This window comes from Podarcis erhardii (genome assembly GCF_964252035.2).
Source record: "Podarcis erhardii genome assembly, chromosome: 6".
In the NCBI taxonomy this organism is placed as follows: domain Eukaryota; kingdom Metazoa; phylum Chordata; class Lepidosauria; order Squamata; family Lacertidae; genus Podarcis; species Podarcis erhardii.
In genome coordinates, this window is record NC_138510.1 from 54,413,994 (window position 1) to 54,432,715 (window position 18,722).

General features: G+C 41.3%; 1 protein-coding gene across 1 annotated transcript; it reads left to right on the top strand.

Annotated features, from left to right (window-relative positions):
- Nucleotides 1-1,675: 1,675 nt before the first annotated feature.
- On the top strand, nucleotides 1,676-17,802 carry LOC309345273 (cytochrome P450 4A4-like). The gene is made up of 12 exons (XM_081868266.1): nucleotides 1,676-2,610; nucleotides 7,146-7,287; nucleotides 8,146-8,190; nucleotides 8,721-8,848; nucleotides 10,574-10,704; nucleotides 11,948-12,099; nucleotides 12,467-12,573; nucleotides 13,000-13,190; nucleotides 13,927-14,060; nucleotides 14,653-14,717; nucleotides 15,967-16,049; nucleotides 16,386-17,802. The coding sequence occupies exons 1-12, from the start codon at nucleotides 2,419-2,421 to the stop codon at nucleotides 16,552-16,554; spliced, it is 1,539 nt and encodes a 512-aa protein (XP_081724392.1). The 5' UTR covers nucleotides 1,676-2,418; the 3' UTR covers nucleotides 16,555-17,802.
- The last annotated feature ends 920 nt before the right edge of the window (nucleotides 17,803-18,722 follow it).

Genomic DNA, 18,722 nt, shown 5'->3' on the forward strand with positions numbered 1-18,722 from the left:
CTCCCGAACGGCTCCATTTTCAAATGTTTCGGCTCCTGAACACCAAAAACCTGGAAGTAAATGCTCCGGCTTTCACAGATTTTTCAGAAGCCAAATGTCTGGCGCGACTTCCGCTTGAGTGCAGGAAGCTCTTGCAACCAATTGGAAGCCATGTTTCAGTCATCGAATGTTTCGGAAGCCTAATGGGCTTCCGGAACAGATTAGCTATGATACCAATTCAAACAGCTATAGCTTCCCCCCACAATTTAGGCAAGTGCCATCCCTGCTGTTTTTCAGAACCTTTCAAAGGCCTTCCTCTTCCAACAAGCCTTTTAAGTAGAAATCTTTCCTAGCCTGCACTTGTATTGGAATCCCCCCCCCAATTTAAAAATTGCTTGAGTTCCATTGGGAGGAAGGGTAAGATATTAAGGAAGGAAGGAAGGAAAAGCCTCTATTAGAAGCAGCCGTGGTGTTGAACAACTTCAAGTAAACATGCACAACAGAATCCAATTACAGACCATTTAACCAGCTCCTCTGGCACTGTACTAGGTATTATAATACCTAGTACAGTGCCAGAGTAGCTGGTTAAATGGTTAAATTATCTTAGAAGAGTTGTATTGTGTGATTCCCCACCCCCCAGCCCACAGTGAAGCATGGATATTGGGAGGGCCTGAGAATTTTGTGTCCTTACTAATAAAGGGGGGGGGGGGAACCAACCCAAACTTCCTTGAGCCAATATTTCTTTGCTTCACTTCTCTCAGCACTCATCTGTGTTGTGTAAGACATTCAAATAAGGCTATATCCAGGACATTATTGAACCATTCCTCTTTAGGTAGCATCAGACATGACTTCAATTGTTCCAATGACCATCTAAGCCACCATTAGTAAGAACAAGTAAAGACATCACATGGCCCTGGCCCCCTCAATCGCCAGGTGGCGTGTTTGATTCCATAGTACAACTATGCACTGTGTAGCATATCTGTAAATTGTTTTTCTACCCAGCAGCTCAAATGTGTACATTTTCCTCCCCTACCTGCTTCTATATTTGCAGCAGCCCTGTGAGGTGGGCTAGGTTATGTTAATATAGATACATAAGCAGCAGCAGGGGGCCCAATCCACATACAATGTACCAGGCCCAGGAAATCCTGTTGACGTCTCTGAGATTACCGTTGCTCCTGATCTGGAAATTCTCCCAGCTGGAGCATAACGCTGCAGCTAGACTGATGGTGGGGACAGACTACAGCCAGCACATAACTCTGGGGCTTAAAAGCTTTCACTAGATACCCATACCCCACTGGACCAAGTTCAAAATTATTGCATTAATTTACAGGGCCCCAAACAACATGGACGCAGGATACCTTAAGGATCCCCTGGTTCCATATATCCAGGGCTTTTTTTCAGAGGGAATTAACAGGAACTCAGTTCCGCCACCACTGTCATTCTAAGAAAACAAGGGAGGTGTTCATAGTGAGTTCCAGCACCTCTTTTTCTAGAAAAATAGCACTGTACAGTGGTACCTCGGGTTAAGTACTTAATTTGTTCCAGAGGTCCGTTCTTAACCTGAAACTGTTCTTAACCTGAAGCACCACTTTAGCTAATGGGGCCTCCTGCTGCCGCTGCGCCGCTGGAGCACAATTTCTGTTCTCATCCTGAAGCAAAGTTCTTAACCTGAAGCACCATTTCTGGGTTAGTGGAGTCTGTAACCTGAAGCGTATGTAACCTGAAGCATATGTAACCCGAGGTACCACTGTATATATCCTTGGGAAGTGATTTCGATTGGCAGAATGTCCCATGGAAAAAGCCGAAGTCCCCTTACCCTGATTCATAGCTCCAGTCAAATTTGCATAATTTCTGTATTTTTATTTTGTTTTCTCCTGCATAAATCTTGTGCTTCTCAGCTCCTGCTATCAGAAGCTTGAGCTGTGCGATCTGTGACCTTGTGACATGGCAATACATTAGATAAATAATTGTACTTTCATACAATAAAACTCAGGTGAATGCTTGCAGAGTGTAATTATATGACCTCAACACACACACACATTCACATCCAACACAGTCACATCTAGGAACTGCATTTTTTATGACTGAATAGATATTAAAGGGCACAATAGTTGTTACACTGTTTCTTGGCAGAGAAAAAGGAAAGCTGAAAGGGAGAATGTTATTGGTTGTTGGTCCCACCCAGTAGACTTTGGCTGGACTCAAATTACAGTTCCTATAGTCACTAAGTTTAATCTTTGAGGGAAAGTACGTGGGTGGTTCTTGCAGGCGAATACTTCTGATTTCCCTGGTAATATACCAGAGATTACAGCAATTTGCAAAAAGATAGTGTTCAGTATTAGGACTAGAACTCCTTCTAGACCTGGCACTTTTAGCAATAGCAGCTCAGTGGAAGAAGGCACAGTAAACCAAGGTGGGAGTGTGAAAACTGTTCCAGAGATGGTCCTAAATTCTTCTTGGTCTTGGCTGCCTTGGGATTTATCTCATATTTTCCACTTGACAATTATTTTGAGCTTTGCCTATGTGGCCCTGAAAGCTATTCAGCTGTATCGGAAAAAACAGTACCTGGTCAAAGTTCTCAGCAGTTTTCCAGGACCTCCCGCTCACTGGCTATATGGCCATGTCAAAATGGTAAGGTGGCTGTGCAGACGGTATGTGTGTGGCAGAGCGAAGGTGGTGGAGAAAGTGTCTTTATCTATGTATTTGCTAAGCTTTATGCTAAGAAAGTAATGGATTGATGCCCACATTCTTCTGTGTTATGTAAACATAGTGAGAAAAGTGCTTTTCGCTTGCTTTTTCTACTAACAGAGATTTAGGAGAAGGTCTTAACCCTTTCAAATGCAAGGAAAAGTCTGCTTGCACTTTTAAAAGTGCTGTGTAATGTTTGTCCACATTTGTGAGAAGTAAATATTTTTGTGTGCTTTGGGACTCCCTCCCTATTTGTTGACACTAGGCAGGCTCCCTCACCACAGTGGTTTGGACACTGACTGAACACGTCTTTATTTCACCAAGCCTACTCAACCATATGATTTAGTGACCTGTATCTTTTTAAAAAGTTTTAGTGATTTTATCACTGTATTTTAATTATGATTATTTCATACATGTTTGCTGTATCAAGTAAGCAAAACATTCCCTTTTCCAATATGGCTTCTCCACATAGTACTTTCTTTGTCCTCATACCACAGCAATACGTTAAATCACCCAAAAAGTTTCTGCTATGTGTGTGGAGAATTAACATTTAAATCTCAGAAATGAAGTTTCACTCCATTTGTTTGAAAGGCACACACACTTTATTTTGGTATTGTGGTAGGTGATCAAGATAAACCATTGGCTCCATATATTTGTTGTAAAACATGTGTAACACTCTTAACAGCCTGGCTAAAAGAGCCATCTTGCAGAATGCAGTTTGTTGTACCAAGGCAGGTAGAGTCTAAGGATGCTTGTGAACTTCTGCTGCCTCTTAGTCCAGAAACAAAATAGAGACATAAAACATCAGCACAATTTTAACTGCTTTCTTGAGCATTGGTTCCAATTCATATTTTGTGCTAAGAGGAATCCAGCCACAGCTTCACAGTTTCTCAGCTTCATGTCACATTTTGAAAGGATATTTTATATCAAATGTGCTGTTTCATTAATGTTGTCATTAAGTCTGATTAAACCTACAAGACAACTGGCTTGGGGGTCTGTTGTACCTGGTCTGTTGAATACTGACTATGTATATTCAGAAATAGGGATGAATAATCTCTCAGTCTCAGTACTGTATTGTCTGTTTCTTATTTGCATAGCTGTCAACTTTCCCCTTTCTTGCGAGGAATCCTATATGGAATAAGGGAATTTCCCTTTAAAAAAGGGAAACGTTGACAGCTATGCTTATTTGTCCAAACTTAAATTTGGTTCTCTACATTTCTGCAGTAACTTGCAGATTATATATATATATATATATATATATATTTTAATAAAATCTTCATACAAATTATTTAGCATTTTACCGTAAATGTCTCCTAAGAAACACATTTTTAATGCACTTTTAACTAATACAGTGGTATCTCGGGTTACAAACACCTTGGGTTACAAACACTTTGGGTTACAGACTCCGCTAACCTGGAAGCAGTACCTCGGGTTAAGAACGTTACCTCAGGATGAGAACAGAAATCGCACGGTGGTGGTGTAGTGGTAGCGGGAGGCCCCATTAGCTAAAGTGGTACCTGAGGTTAAGAACAGTTTCAGGTTAAGAATGGACCTCCGGAACGAATTAAGTTCGTAACCAGAGGTACCACTGTACACACATTTTTGCAAACTTTTTTCCCTATACTGTGCATCTTTGTACATTATTTTTACATATGTTTGTTTTTATGCACACCTTTACCTAATATATACATTTTTCTAAACATTATTTGCTTGGAGAACTGCACCACAAAATTCAGGTAAGTGTGAATTTCACAGGACGATTGTGTTTTGATTCTCATATTGTTTTGGAACATGAGAATTTTGCATATCCACCTTTAAATGTGAACTGAATCAGTATCCCTACTCAGGAGTTCAGTTTACATTCCAAGCTAGAGAAGAGCTTTTGGGGGACACTGTGCTCAGTTCAGAACATTGCTGAACTTTAAACTAAGTCATATTCCAAGGTAAATAAAAAAAAATCCTTCCAGTAGCACCTTAGAGACCAACTAAGTTTGTTATTGGTATGAGCTTTCGTGTGCATGCACACTTCTGTTATCTGAAGATAAGGTGCTACTGAATCGATTATTTTTATTTTGTTTTGACTACGGCAGACTAACACGGCTACCTGAATGTAACTAGATCCAAGGTAAATGATTGTAACCTGCAGCAACAGCACTAGAGATCAGCTGTAGCAGATCTGCCAGCCATTATGCTAAGCCAAGCTGTAAGGAGTGCTTCATGCCATTACTTCCTCATATCTTGTTTGTTTCACACTTTTTGAAATGCAAGCAAGCGACAAATGATGGAATTTCTCATCACGTTTGTACTAAAAGCTTTCAGCCATTGCCAGATACAGGGCTGAACTGCGAACATTTAAGTCAACATTCAGAAACCAAAGAATCTACTCAGCCAGTAGAAACAAACATTTCTTCCTGAGAGCACTTTGAAGGAAAATAATAGAGAACCTCATATAATCTGTGCTGAACATGAAGAGCAGCGTAAACAGCATGTTATCTGCTCATGACTTAAGGACTTTATGATGATATGATTATTCCACACCCATCGTACATTCCCGAAGTATAACATTAACTTGGTCTTGACTGATACCTGCTGAATATTTTCTTATCATTAGGCACTTGTGGTCGGGGAAGAAATACACTTTCAGTAAAGTGCCAATTTGGAATGCCATTCCATTATGAAAAAATGAGAAGGATTCTGAGTGCAAAATTGCACAGTTGTGACTCATGTGTTATGGAACCTCAAGCTTTTAAATTCAGAGGGGGGGCATATTTTCTTTTTCCTAAACAGAAGACTGGCATACAGAGTTTATTTTACTTTGGAAAAGAAAAGCCTGATCCATAACTAGGTCAAGAAACTGACAGCCAACAAGCAATTATTAAATTACCATTGCTTATTTTAAATTGAAAATCAATGATGCAACTTCAACATACCTCTGAAGTCTTCCATGAGACATTGTTCGTGTATGCTGAGCACTCTGCAACCTTTTGCTGGCTCAGATGATTGCTTGGCAGGTGGAGGGAAAACAACACATTTCCTTTCATCAAGAGAGGGAGTTATCTTGGAAAACCTTAGTTTTCAATGTTTTTAAAAGAGCCTCTCTCCTCTAATACTCATGCTTATGATGGAAAACTCAAAATGTGTGCACACATTTATCACAGGCATATCCCAGTCTCTCTCTTGTTAGTTTCTATACACTTATATGTTCCACAACAGGTCCAGGGTACCTTTGGCTCGCTAGATATTGTTCAGCTACAACTCCCATCAGCCATAGCCACTGCTCATGCTTGCTAAGGCTGATGGGAGTTGTAGTTCAGCAAACTCAAGAGAGCCAAATGTTCCCTTCACCTGTCCTATTATGTTCTCTGTAAAATCCTACTGTGGGTCCAGTCACAGCACCCTCCACCCCTGTGCAAAAGCAATAGCTATGGTGTAAAGGAACAAACATGACAAGACAACGATCTGGGATAAAAAGTGGTCACAACTTTATTGATTACAGGTATAGGTAGACTTTGGCTCAGGCATTGGGTGTATATCTATATTAGCCTCCTACTGGAGGACTGAAATTTGGAACAGGGTCATGCCATGTACTGTGGACTCTCCAAGACATGAAGCTCTAATCCCACATTCAGCCTCTACTCCCTGGCTCCCATATTTGACGTGCAAATGTTTGCATTTCTGATTGATCTATTTCTCTTACGCAATCTTACCTAAAACAGAGGAAAGATTTGCACACATAAAGAAGCATAATCAATCATAGACGCTATATAATAATGTTATTATAATGGTTCAATTTATTTCAATTAGGAAAAAACGGTTTTTCTAACTGTATTATTTGGTGGCTGTTTTCTTCTTCTTAAAATTTAGACATCAGTGGCTTTATCATTCTTAAGCAGTGTATGTTCTTCTACACCTGTGAGGTTCAGTGCAGAACAGAAAGAAAGCAGGTTTTAAAAGACTGGGGTGTTAGGACAGAGCCAAGGGGGTGAATAATTCCATTGTTAAATAGGCATCCTAGCTTAAAGTTATAAACCATTGCATTATATAATCTAACTCTGATTTAACCCTAAACTTTTTTTAAAAAAAATAATATTTATTCAAATTTTAAAGATTACAAAGAGAAAATTAAAGAAAACAAAAAAAGGAAAATAAAAAATACAAAAAATACAATACAAAAATACAAACAATTCGAAAAAAGAAAAAAAGAGAAAAAAACCAGCTCAAACTTTTACATAACTTTCTTTCCTTTGCTTATTTCCTTGACCTCCTCACACCTCCCTTTTTTGTATTCTAATTCAATTAGATATTTCAGCAAATCCTTTCTAGCTTTGTTTTTATCCTAATAATTTATCTTAATATACTGTAATTTTACATTCTCGTATTTCTCCTGATTTAACCCTAAACTAAACATTTAGTCACAGTGTCCAAGATGTAAACTGACTACTGATCTTTTTAAAAAAAAAATTAAAAAAATGATGCAGATGAAACCGGAAAAGGAATTCCTGAACATAGCAGCATGGACAGAAAAGTACCCGCACTGCCATCCACTTTGGTATGGAACTTTCTTGGCTTTTCTGGCCCTCAACCACCCTGAATATGCAAAGGCAGTGTACAGCAGAGGCGGTAAGAAATTTGTATCTTACATCCTTCTGATCGTGAAGTTACATGAATATGCTAGAGGTTGTAAAAATTATCCATGCATTTATCTCTGTGCACTAAGTTGCACTGCTCTTTGCTTTTATTGAGATACAAATGTAAGTGATTCATATTTCAAGGCCCTCCTAAAGCAACCTTCCCTCAGCTGGTGCCTTTAAGATGTTTTGAACTACAACTCCCGTCAGTCCCAGTCAGTGGCCTGGTCCTCACTGCCAGGCAAAGAGCTTGAACTCTCAGCTCTAGTTCTCCCCAAGTCTGTAATGCTCAGATAAGATTAATAGAGAAGGCACATTGCAGGCTACAAAGTTCAACAGGTATATTAGAGACTTGCACACGCAATGCCTTGCACTATGATTGAGTGGGCTTGGGGCTATGTGACATCAGCACACTGTGCACGCATGCCCAGCAGCATGTGCACATGATGTCAGCATGGCATGCTATGCGGTGGGTGGGTGCGCCCACTGCAGAATTTGGGGGGCGGCCCTTTCAATTTTGGGGATCCTGGCCACCTGCTCCCCCACTCGGTAACCCTGGAGACTTGGATACTTCCTTTTGGAAAGTGGGGGAAGCACGACTATTTGCCCAATGGGCAAGGAAAAGGTTGTTTGTCTTAATTCTCATGTGCAAAGATGTGGGAGTGTGCCTTGGATCTGGCTGCTGAAAATAAAGAAAAGCAAATGAGGGAGCTCTGGGTGCCCATAGGAATCGCCTGGCTTGAGGCAACAGAGTGCAATTTAGCAAATTAAACATTTAAATTTGTTCTCACAAATAGTTCTTTACCATCTTATGCTAAGCTCATTTTCTCTCATTTATCACACTATTCAGATCCTAAAGCTCTTGTAACATACAACTTCCTAATTCCATGGATTGGTATGTATTTTCTCTCACTAATTTTATGTATTCCTGTATTTACTGTGACATCCTTGTATCAAGCATATACATATATTCTCAGCTTTCAAAGTTCAAACTTTGGGAAGCTGCTAGTATTTGTTAAGCTGGTGCCTTCCCCACTGGTGCCTTCTAGGAGGCTTCAGTGCCAGCTTTATTCCTTTGGCCAACTGATTTCTGCCCATTTTGCTCAGAAATCAAACTCTATAGTATGTTTCCCTACAATCTCAAAAGTCTGTCCTTATAGAGTCTGTGAAGATGGACTTCTCGGGTTGTAAGGAAATATACACACTGCATTCCATGTTTCAGAAATCCTTTAGTAGGTAAATAGATTTTTAACTTGACTTGTCCCAGCAATTAAGTGCCTACTTCAATGGGTCAAATATAGTGCTGTAAACCCTGTCATCTGTGGTGGATAATTTACCATGTGACCTTGGCCCTGGTGTATGTTCCTATGAAAGACAACGTTATCTTGGGCTTCTGTTCCTCATTTTCCTTCCTTTCCCTGGCAGGAAGGGGGCTTCTCATCCTGAATGGGCCAAAGTGGCAGCAGCACCGGAAACTGCTGACTCCCGGATTCCATTACAATATTCTGAAGCCTTATGTGACTCTTATGGCAGAATCAGTCAAGGAGATGCTGGTAAGAAACCCCATTGCTACTTTCAGGACGTCAGCTCCAGTCTAAGAAGTTGCTCATCCACCTTCATGATCTCAGTCCTGCTTTGAGCAAACTCAGAGGGCCTTTAATTTCTCTTTTTCTCCTCTGACATACCACGAAGATTTTTTGGAGTCAGAAGCCCCCATCAAAGTGTGAAGCCCTTTGGGTCTCTGGTAATGAGTTTGCAACAGCATTGAATTCTAAATTTCCTTCATAAACTTGTGAACCTTAATATTGTCTTAATTAGTTCATTCACTTTCTCAGGATAATGACCGCTCCCCACTTAAAACGGGGGGCGCCTTTTGCGTGGACGCGTGCAGCCCTGGATCTGGAGTGGCCCCATCAGCATAGGCTTTGCCTTCCCCCAGGTGGGATACCTGGAGGTCCCCGCCTACCCCAGCGAGTTGTCCAATCCCACCTGGGGGAAGTGTTGCCAGGGAAACCAGGCCAGGTAAGGGGAGGGATTACCTGCCCACACAATAGAGGGTGGATCTTAATTGTTAATCCTCACTTGGCTCCAGAGCTTCTCCCACCCTACCCACCCTCAGTTAATGTCTTCTTTTGCAGGTTAACTTTTTTTTTTTTTCATAGGTTTTGCAGGTTAACCTGTCTCCACAGGTATGCGGGCGCTGCTACGATAAGGTCGCTGTTAAAGGGCCGGAAAGGAATTTCCCTGCATTGGCAGGTTTCGCCTTTCCCGTAGCAAAACGTCACAACTTTGGCGGTATCAGGCCTTGGGCGGAATCCTTTAGTCCATCTTCCTCTTTGCGGCGGCGATACCAGGGTTCCCCGTTAAAGGGGTTTTTGAAGGGAGGCTTTGGCCGTACGCCGAAAGGTCGTCATTGCTCTCCCCTGCGGCGGCGTAACGGGGGCGGCTATCTCTGCTTGAACATATGTTCTCCAGAGCCGGCCCATCCCCCACACACACACTGGATAACCCTGATGCTCCCTAGGTCCCCGGCTGGGGACTAGGGAGGGAGAACGCCCAATGCCTGAGCCAAGGTCTACCCACATTTGAAATTTAATAAAGTTGTGGCCAATTTAATCCCATAGCACGTTGTCTAGAGTCGTTATTCCACATGACGGGGGGACCACTCGGGATCTGGGGACTCCGCCTGTCCACGCAAATGGATGGTCACTACCATTAGCTTTCTTTTTGTAATATTAAAATGCATCACTTTGAAGGGTTGTTCAGTGTTGCATTAGCTAGAATTGTATGTCAAAACTGTGTTTACGTTTGCAGACAGTGTTTTTGACTGGAATGCCTGCTATCACCCTTTCCTTTATAGTCCTGTGAATTAATGATCAGTTCATTAACTCCTGAGAATCTCCTGACCTGTCTTCTTTTTTCACGGTACACATTCAGCCACCCAACCCTGAAGCACACAGCCGAGTCTCTCTCAAGGGACAGCTGCACATAATCTTAGCAAAACCATTTCTCAAATGCAAGGATCATTCGCAGGGGAAAGTTAATGGGCAGCATGGAGAATGCTCAATTCTGTCACAAAATACATATAACTTATTCTGCAATTAACTAGCAAAATCCATAGTTGGGCAGTCACTCACATACTTGACAATCTAAAGTTTTCATATATTGACCATAGCAGATCATATATTGTTCCAGTATCTAATAACGAATCATCTAATCATTCTAGAGACTTTCCCAAAATGAGATTTCTCATTTCTGTTCCTTTCCTAAAATATTAGGATATATGGGGAAAGCTGGTACCAAAGAATGGCACAGCATCAGTGGAGATGTTTCAACATGTCAGTCTGATGACTCTTGATACTATAATGAAATGTGCCTTCAGCTACCAGAAAAATGCTGAGATGGACAGGTGAGTATAAGATGCCTATTTAAGGCAAGGTGGGAGCCACAGGCCAATACAGTCTTTCTTTTTTGTGCCATGGGCTAGCAGTCACATGAGAAGCAAGCCCAAGGTTGCAATCACCTCTGCAGTCTGCATATGGTTAATGAAGCCATTCAGGATGATGGCCATCACTACATCATTCATGAGCAAATTCTATAGTTTAACTGTGCAGAAAAATACTTTCTTTTGTCTGTGCTGAATCTTCCAACTGTCGGCTTCAATGGATGGCCCTGGGTTCCTTCCTCTAGCCCCTGGGCCAATTTGTTTGTGCTTATTGTGGGATAACCAGCCTCACATAACCAACATGCTTGGATCTAATTAATGCATGAAGGGGTTAAGACCATAGAGTAAGCTGTCCTGCCAGACTTAGCTCACCTTGGAAGAGAGTAGGTAATCAGAAACTAATTGGCAGCCAGCGCAGTCAGGTGTAACATGCTCAAACCATCTTGCCCTCATGAGCGACCTGGCTTCTGAATTCTGCACCAGCTGAAGTTTCCAAGCTGTCTTCAGAGGTAGACATATATATAACGTGTTGCAATATTCTAACATAGAGGTTACCAAAGTATACACACCAGAAGTTGTGTATCCAGATAGGGATACAGCTTGGCCACTAGCCGAAGTTGATGGAAGGAACTCCTTGCCACTGATGCCACCTAGGCCTCAAGTGACAGCAAATGATCCAGAAGTACCCCCAAATTATGTATCCGTTCCTTCAGAGGGCGTGTAACCCCATCAAGAGCAGGCAACCTCCCATCCATCCAGTCCAAGGAACCACTCACTAACAGTGCTTCAGTCTTATCTGGATTGAGCTTCAATTTCTTGGTGCTCATACCAAGGCAAGCACTGCCACACCTGCAGATGTAAAGGAGAAGCAGAACTGTGTTTAATCAGCATATTGCTGACAACATACTCCAAAACTCTGGATAACTCCACTCAGGAGTTTTATGCAGATGTTGTGGGGGATAAAATTAAACCCTGATGAACCCCACATTAAAGGCTCTGTGGAGCTGAGAAGAACTCCCCAAGCATCACCCTCTGGAAACAACCATTGAAGAAGGAGTGGAACCACTAAAAAACAAAGCTACTCATCCCTACCTCCGATCTCAAATAGAAATGGATCAAGAAATGGGACTTTTAATAAACATGTCACCTAACCTTTTTTGTCTTCATTTTGTGCTTATATTTGTTTCCAATTTCCTACTGTCCACAGAGACAATTCCTACATTCAAACTGTATTTGATCTCAGCTATCTGTTCTATCAGAGACTGAAAACACCTTGGCATCACAATGATCTCATTTACCGGTTGAGCTCCAAAGGGCGTCAGTTTTACAAAGCTTGCAAAATAGCCCACCATCACACAGGTATGTACCTTTTACTGTACTTCCTAGCAAAATCTTCTTCTTCCTCCTCATCCCTCTCCTCTTCTTCTGAGCTAATATGTAAATTTCTTTCATAATAGAAAATTCAAAAGCAAAAACATACTGTTTCAGTACCATTAGGAAAATTAAAAATTGTAGTAGTGTCAGTATGATGTACTAAGGGCATATAAAATGTAGGTGTGAAAAGAAGAAGAAAATTTTAAAAAAAAAATAATATGGGTTAAATGATTAGTAACACAGTGGACTTATTAGGAAAGTTAGAGAAATGAGAAATCTAAAAAGGTTGAATATATTTGCTTGCCTCTTGGGTATAGCTTTATTGATTTCATACTGTATGTTTTCAATGCAGAGAAGGTAATAAGCGAGAGGAAGGATTCCCTCAGGAATGAGAAAGAGCTTGAAAGGATTCTGAAGAAGAGGCATTTGGACTTCCTGGATATTCTTCTTTGCGCAAAGGTGAACATTGTAAAAATAATGCGCCTATGCCTGCCATGTTATATTGCTAAGGGCTTTTCCAGCCATCACTATTCTGTTCAGATGACATAGCCCAAGCAAAACTCCCATGGTCTGCAATATATACATAAAATTGTAAGGCTGTCATCACACTGCAGTTTGTCTGGCTGCTGACAGGTGGCCCTGTCAACTCCAGCAGAATGGCAGAATGGATGGTGGGCACGTGAGTGAGCAAGCATCATGGGTGGCAGGTGGCCCAGGTGAGCTGTTTAGTTTGGGGGTGGTGCTTCAGAGAGCAGCTTGGCAAACTGCTTTCTGAAGCACCTCCCCCTTCTTTGATGTGAGCTGGGAGAGGAAGGAGGGTCTTGAAGAACTTTAAATATTGGATCTCACTAATCCTATAAAACACTATGTTCCCTGTGTGGTTAGGATGAAAATGGAAATCCATTGTCAGATGAAGACATACGTGCAGAAGTGGACACATTCATGTTCGAAGGTCATGATACCACAGCTAGTGGAATCTCTTGGCTCTTTTATTGTATGGCCCAGAACCCTGAACATCAGCAGAGATGCAGAGAGGAGATCATGGAGCTTCTTGGGCAACAGGAAGAGATACAATGGTCAGGCTAAATTCTTGTTCAACTTTAAATGTTTATTTCCTGGGTCAAGTTATGAGGTTTCTGAAGGAGAGCAATACTGCAGAGTAGTTTACGATCATAGTAGTCTGACCACAGGCCTCAGGTTGTGTAAGTTCCAGGGAAGATGGGCCAGACCTATACTGTAGGAAAAGAAGCTCTGATTTCTATTTCTATATTTAAATCACTGCTATGGCTGCTGCACGGATGTACTGTAGCTAGTGTGGTCATGCTTGTATCGCCAAAAATAACAACCCAGTTTTGTATGCTGTATTTCATTCAATCAATCATTGAACTTATTTGCTGCCTTTCTCACACTATTACAAAACAAGGTGTCTAACAGAATAAATTAAAATAAATACACCTAAAAACCCCACAATTAATATAAATTGTTAAAACAGCCCTGAAAGCACAGATATTCATTAATATATGCATCTCTATGCATGCTTTAAGCTAGCATGTTCATTTTTGCACTTGTTAATTGGATGGAGAAGTGCAAATTATGAAGGGTGGCTGTGTTTCAGTTCACATCTTGTTCCAGAAAGTGTGAGTAAGATAAGTTCACCTTAAATAGGAACTGAATCAAATTTCTCCCCTCTCCCCAACACTTGTATTGAGCAAGGAAAGAGTAGGTACTGGATTCCACCCTGTCTCCTTTTTCCTTCATCTTAATAAAACTTTATGCGACTTAACTCCAGTCATTTTGGGCGGTGTCTTTAAGGGACGACTTGGGAAAGATGACGTACAGCACCATGTGCATTAAGGAGAGCCTTCGGCTTTATCCTCCAGTACCTCTTATAGCACGAGAACTGAATTCTCCTGTGACTTTTGCTGATGGACGAACCTTACCAAAAGGTAGGCTTCCCCTCCCTCCCTTCTGCAGACTTCCTTTGAACTCGTCCCTTTCTCTTCCATCTTCATTCTTACACTGTTCTCATTATTCAATTCCACTGTCTCTTCAACTTCCATCAAGGGTGGCTAACCTTTTGTGGTCCACATTCACCCTGCCAACTGTGATGCGGCCACCCCACACTCTTGCTTGCACACACTCACATTCGTGCAGACAGGGAATATGTGGAGGACACACACAGGTGTGCATGCCGACACAGAAGTACACAGCCCCTGTGTTCAGATGGACAATTTCTGGAGCTGCTAGGCCTTAGATGGACCATCTCTTGAGGTCCCACCTACACCTAAATTAATTCCTTGGGCAAACAAACAAATATTACATGACCAGGAAAGCACAGTCGTATGCTTTCCAGCTGCCTTCCTGTACTCTGTGCAGGATCATCCTGGTTATCCGTGCAACAACTCTGAAAATCTGCCTCTCTTTGCAGTAAGTTATTCAGTATTTTGGTAAATGCCACTGGATAGCAATTAATTCTCATTACATAATATCACTGCTGATGAAATGATACTAGATGATGTGTCTCTTTTTTCCCCACAGGCTTTCTAACTGCATTGGATGTTTATGGTCTTCACAGAAATCCTGAGATTTGGGACAATCCTGAGGTAATAATAAAAGAAGAAAAGCCTAAGCAAAACCTTTCTGGTGAGACTGAGAGAAGTTGACATGTTTTGAGAAAACAGTTTCTTGCTTGTTTTACCAGTTTCTTGCTTGTTTTACCTTACTAAATTCATCTGGACGTATTCCAGTTTGGAGGTGAGAAAGGCACATTTAGTCCATTGGCCCATATCAGTGGCCTAATACTAAACTATCTACCCCCTGGTATGATATTAGGTGTGGAGCACAAGTGATGCCTGCCTTTCCTTATGTGGATACTACCAGCTCTAGAGTGTGTGCATGAGAGAGAGATGCTGGTGAAAGTGTGTGTGTCTCTCTGTGTGTTTCTGTGCGTGTGTGCGCATGTAGAGCCAAATTCCTCCCTATGCCATGACTCTGATCCAAATCCCTTTCTTGCCAGCGGCTGTTAGCAAAAAGAAAAATGTTTGGATATATCTTTGCAGAACTCTGATGTCAAGCTTAGTGTGTCCCTCTACAGAATTAGATAAGAACAATATGAGACAGATACTGTACTAATTAAGCAGAGGGACAGGCCACATATTATGTGGTTATGATTCTTAAAATGTTGCTTAAGCACTTGCAAAATGGCAAAAATCTGTTGCGAAAAGAAAACCATTGCAAAATATATTGGCAAAGCTGCTGTGGAATCCTAATCCAGAAAACATTCCTAATCCACCTCAGGAGCTATGGAAGTATTCTGCCAAAAATCCACCCACCCACCAGTCCCTAAAGTGCTGCTTACAAAAACTGTGTAGGCTTCCCTCTCCATTCAAAGAGCAACTTCAGGAGCAACATCAGCACCACAGCAGGGGGGAAAGGTTAGCATTTCCCTCCCAAGCCCTGCAGGCCTGTTGCTGGTCAGACACCCCAATGACTGTGTACAGTTTTAAAAACATGCACACTGATGCAATTAACATCATGTCTCATTTGGCACAGGCATTTATAGATTTGTCTCATTTGGCCTGGGCATTTATAAATATGTCTCATTTGGCCCAGGCATTTATAGATGTAAAGGAATTTTCCTTCAGTTTACACTGGGGAAAACATATTGCTATGAGTGCAATCCTATAATCCTATACAGAACTAAGCCCCATGGAGCTCGATGGGCATTATGACCTGGTAAGTGGGTATAGAACAGTATACTTTTTTGTGAATGCCCCCTTTTCCTTTAGCTCTTTTGCCACTATATCAGTTGCCATTCTAATCCAAAATTCCATGACTTATTTTCTGTTGTAGGAATTTAATCCTCTAAGATTCTCCACAGAGAATTCAAAGCATCGCCACCCATATGCTTTCCTGCCTTTTGCTGCAGGGCCAAGGTAAATATTTTCTCACCTATACTTTGCACTGTTCCCTCCATAAAGGAGACATTAATCTTTGACATTAATCTTCCATGAAAGACACAACTGTGTTCAAGGCTTATAAAATTGTGAATGAGTCCACAGCAAAGCAGAATTAACTGCCAGCATAAAACAATATATACTCAAAAGCTTAAAAGGGTTGGGAATATGAAGGAGAACAAAGATGGTGCCAGATATTCATTTCTGGGAAGGGAAATCTAAAAGTGAAGGAGCAACAACCGAAAAGGCCCTGATTGGACCATCTGCAGAATGCTCTTCTGTTTGTAATGTAATGTTGCCCTTCATTCTACTCAGGAACTGCATTGGACAACAGTTTGCCATGAATGAGATGAAGGTTGCTCTTGCATTGACACTCCTGCACTTTGAGCTTTTGCCTGATCCTGCTAATCTCCCGATTCCCATGCTGCAAGTTGTCACCCGATCCATTAATGGGATATATCTGAAGCTGAAGGCTCTCCACTGATGGCTGCTGTTACCAGAGTAGTAATGCTTGCTTCAGGACTCTCAATTCCTGCCAATAAATACATACATACTGTCCCTGATAAAATATGTAAACATCCTACATGCAAAGAATTATTATTACAGTATTTTCCAATAACATTCATCTGGATCCAGCCATGACGTGGGGAAAAGGTGGGGATTTAGCGCCCATGGGGGGAACATATTAGAATGTGTGAGTAAAGGTTCCAGCTGTTCCCATATAACTACAGCACCAGCTGCCACAAAGTTGTTCTGGCATTTTGAACCAGCAGCGCCAGCCGAATCAGAAAGTCTTCAGGACATATTCTAGACAGTGAGCAAAAACAAAGCAGCGGGCAACTGGTGATGGAGAATCTATTCAATCCCTTGTGGTCCTGGCTCCCCAGGATTCTCTCAGTTTTTCTATTGGGCTGTGATGTTGATCTTCACCTGCGTGGCTCTGAAAGCCATCCAGCTATTTCAGACAAGGCAGAACCTGATCAAGGGTTTTAGGAGTTTCCCAGGACCTCCCAGCCACTGGCTATATGGCCATGTCCACATGGTAAGGGATTCTCTGACTTTCCTGGTGGGATGTTGGGTCTCTCTTTGTAAAATTGCATTTCTCGATAAGGAACTGGAAATTGACTGGATTCTGTGTTACCAGCCACCATTCAGTTGTGCCTAAAGAGTAGGGCACAGAATAACTACTTTCTGGAGCATTGGTTCCGATTCATATTTTGTGATCAGAGGAATCCAACCACAGTGCTTTCTCTGCTTCATATCACATTCTGAAAGGATATTTTCTATGAAATGTGCTGTTTCATTATTGTTGTCATGCAGTTTGTTTGCACCTGCAAGGCAACTGGCTTGGGTACCATGACACTGGTTTGAGAGAGAGGCTCTTAGAACTTTAGTTTGGGTGGGCTATCCTGCCCTGTAATGTGGCTGGCCAGGGAATGTAGAATGGCCAGACACTGGGACGTGACATCTCTCACCACCCGTGAGGGACCAATAAATATTGGTAGGCACCATTAATATTAATATCATGCAGTGCACTTCTGCTCTTTTTATGAAGGGAATTGTTGTCTCTCTAGTCCAAGATCCAGCACCATTTCCAAATATAGATTCTTTCAGTATTTTGAGACTCCTGTGATTGTAATTATATTGTTTGGCAATTTCTTTTAAGCTCTCAGTCCAACCAGGTTATATTCAGAATAGATTTGTGGAAATAAATGCACTTGATTAACTTAAATCCATTGGTTTCACTGACTTTGTGGCTTGGAATGGAGAGCTTGGATAATTTACAATATAAACTCTGATACCAGGGCTTAATATGAATGGATTTATTTTTTTATACATTTTATATCACAGACCTAGAAATACTTTGGGTCCCCCCCATAAAACAAAGTATATATCATTCAGCTTAATAATATATATGTCATAACTATGGTATTACAAGGATTATACAGGGAAAAGACTGATCGTTTAGACTTTCTCATTCCCCCTCCATGTTCTCACATCAGCTGTTCTGGGGGATGAGTCCTGAAGACCTTTTAATATGTCATGATTGTTTCTTGTATTTTAAAATATGTAATTTACCTGTAAATCATCTTGGAAGGATTTATTTCCTGTACTGTGGGATATAAATAACTGTCATTAGAGAAGAATAAATAAATAACTCTAGATGTTACAAATAAAAAAAAAATCGCATTGACTTCTTCTACATCTTGTGGAAATGTGTTAACTGTTTTTTAAAAATCCAGAGACTATTTTCTTCCCTATGAGAGGTTTAATATCTGCCTCAAATGCGCTCCTTTGTACCATTCGTCCTTGTGGCTTCTTCTCTGAGTATCAGTTAATTCTAGGCATACTAGGTACTTCCTTTCATAAAATATCTTAAGCATCTTATATGAAGACAATTAAAACAACATTTCCCAATAACAGTGATCCTAATTAAGATGTAAAGTGGAGAATGGGGGAAGATTCTGGGCCCACAGGGAGAAACAAAATAGAATTTGGGGGCTGAGGTCCAAGCAATTCCCATATAACTACAGCACCAGCTGCCACAAACTTGTTCTGGCATTTTGAGCCAGCAGTGCCAGCCGAACCAGAAAGTCTTCAGGACTTACTCTAGACAGTGAGCAGAACAAAACAGCAGTCAGCTGGTGATGG

Coding starts and splice junctions, on each gene's coding strand:
- LOC309345273 (XM_081868266.1), top strand. CDS start 2,419: ATGGTCCTAAATTCTTCTTGGTCTTGGCTGCCTTGGGATTTATCTCAT. Junction 12,100..12,466: donor AATAGCCCACCATCACACAG/GTATGTACCTTT, acceptor TTTTCAATGCAG/AGAAGGTAATAAGCGAGAGG. Junction 13,191..13,926: donor CAACAGGAAGAGATACAATG/GTCAGGCTAAAT, acceptor GGTGTCTTTAAG/GGACGACTTGGGAAAGATGA.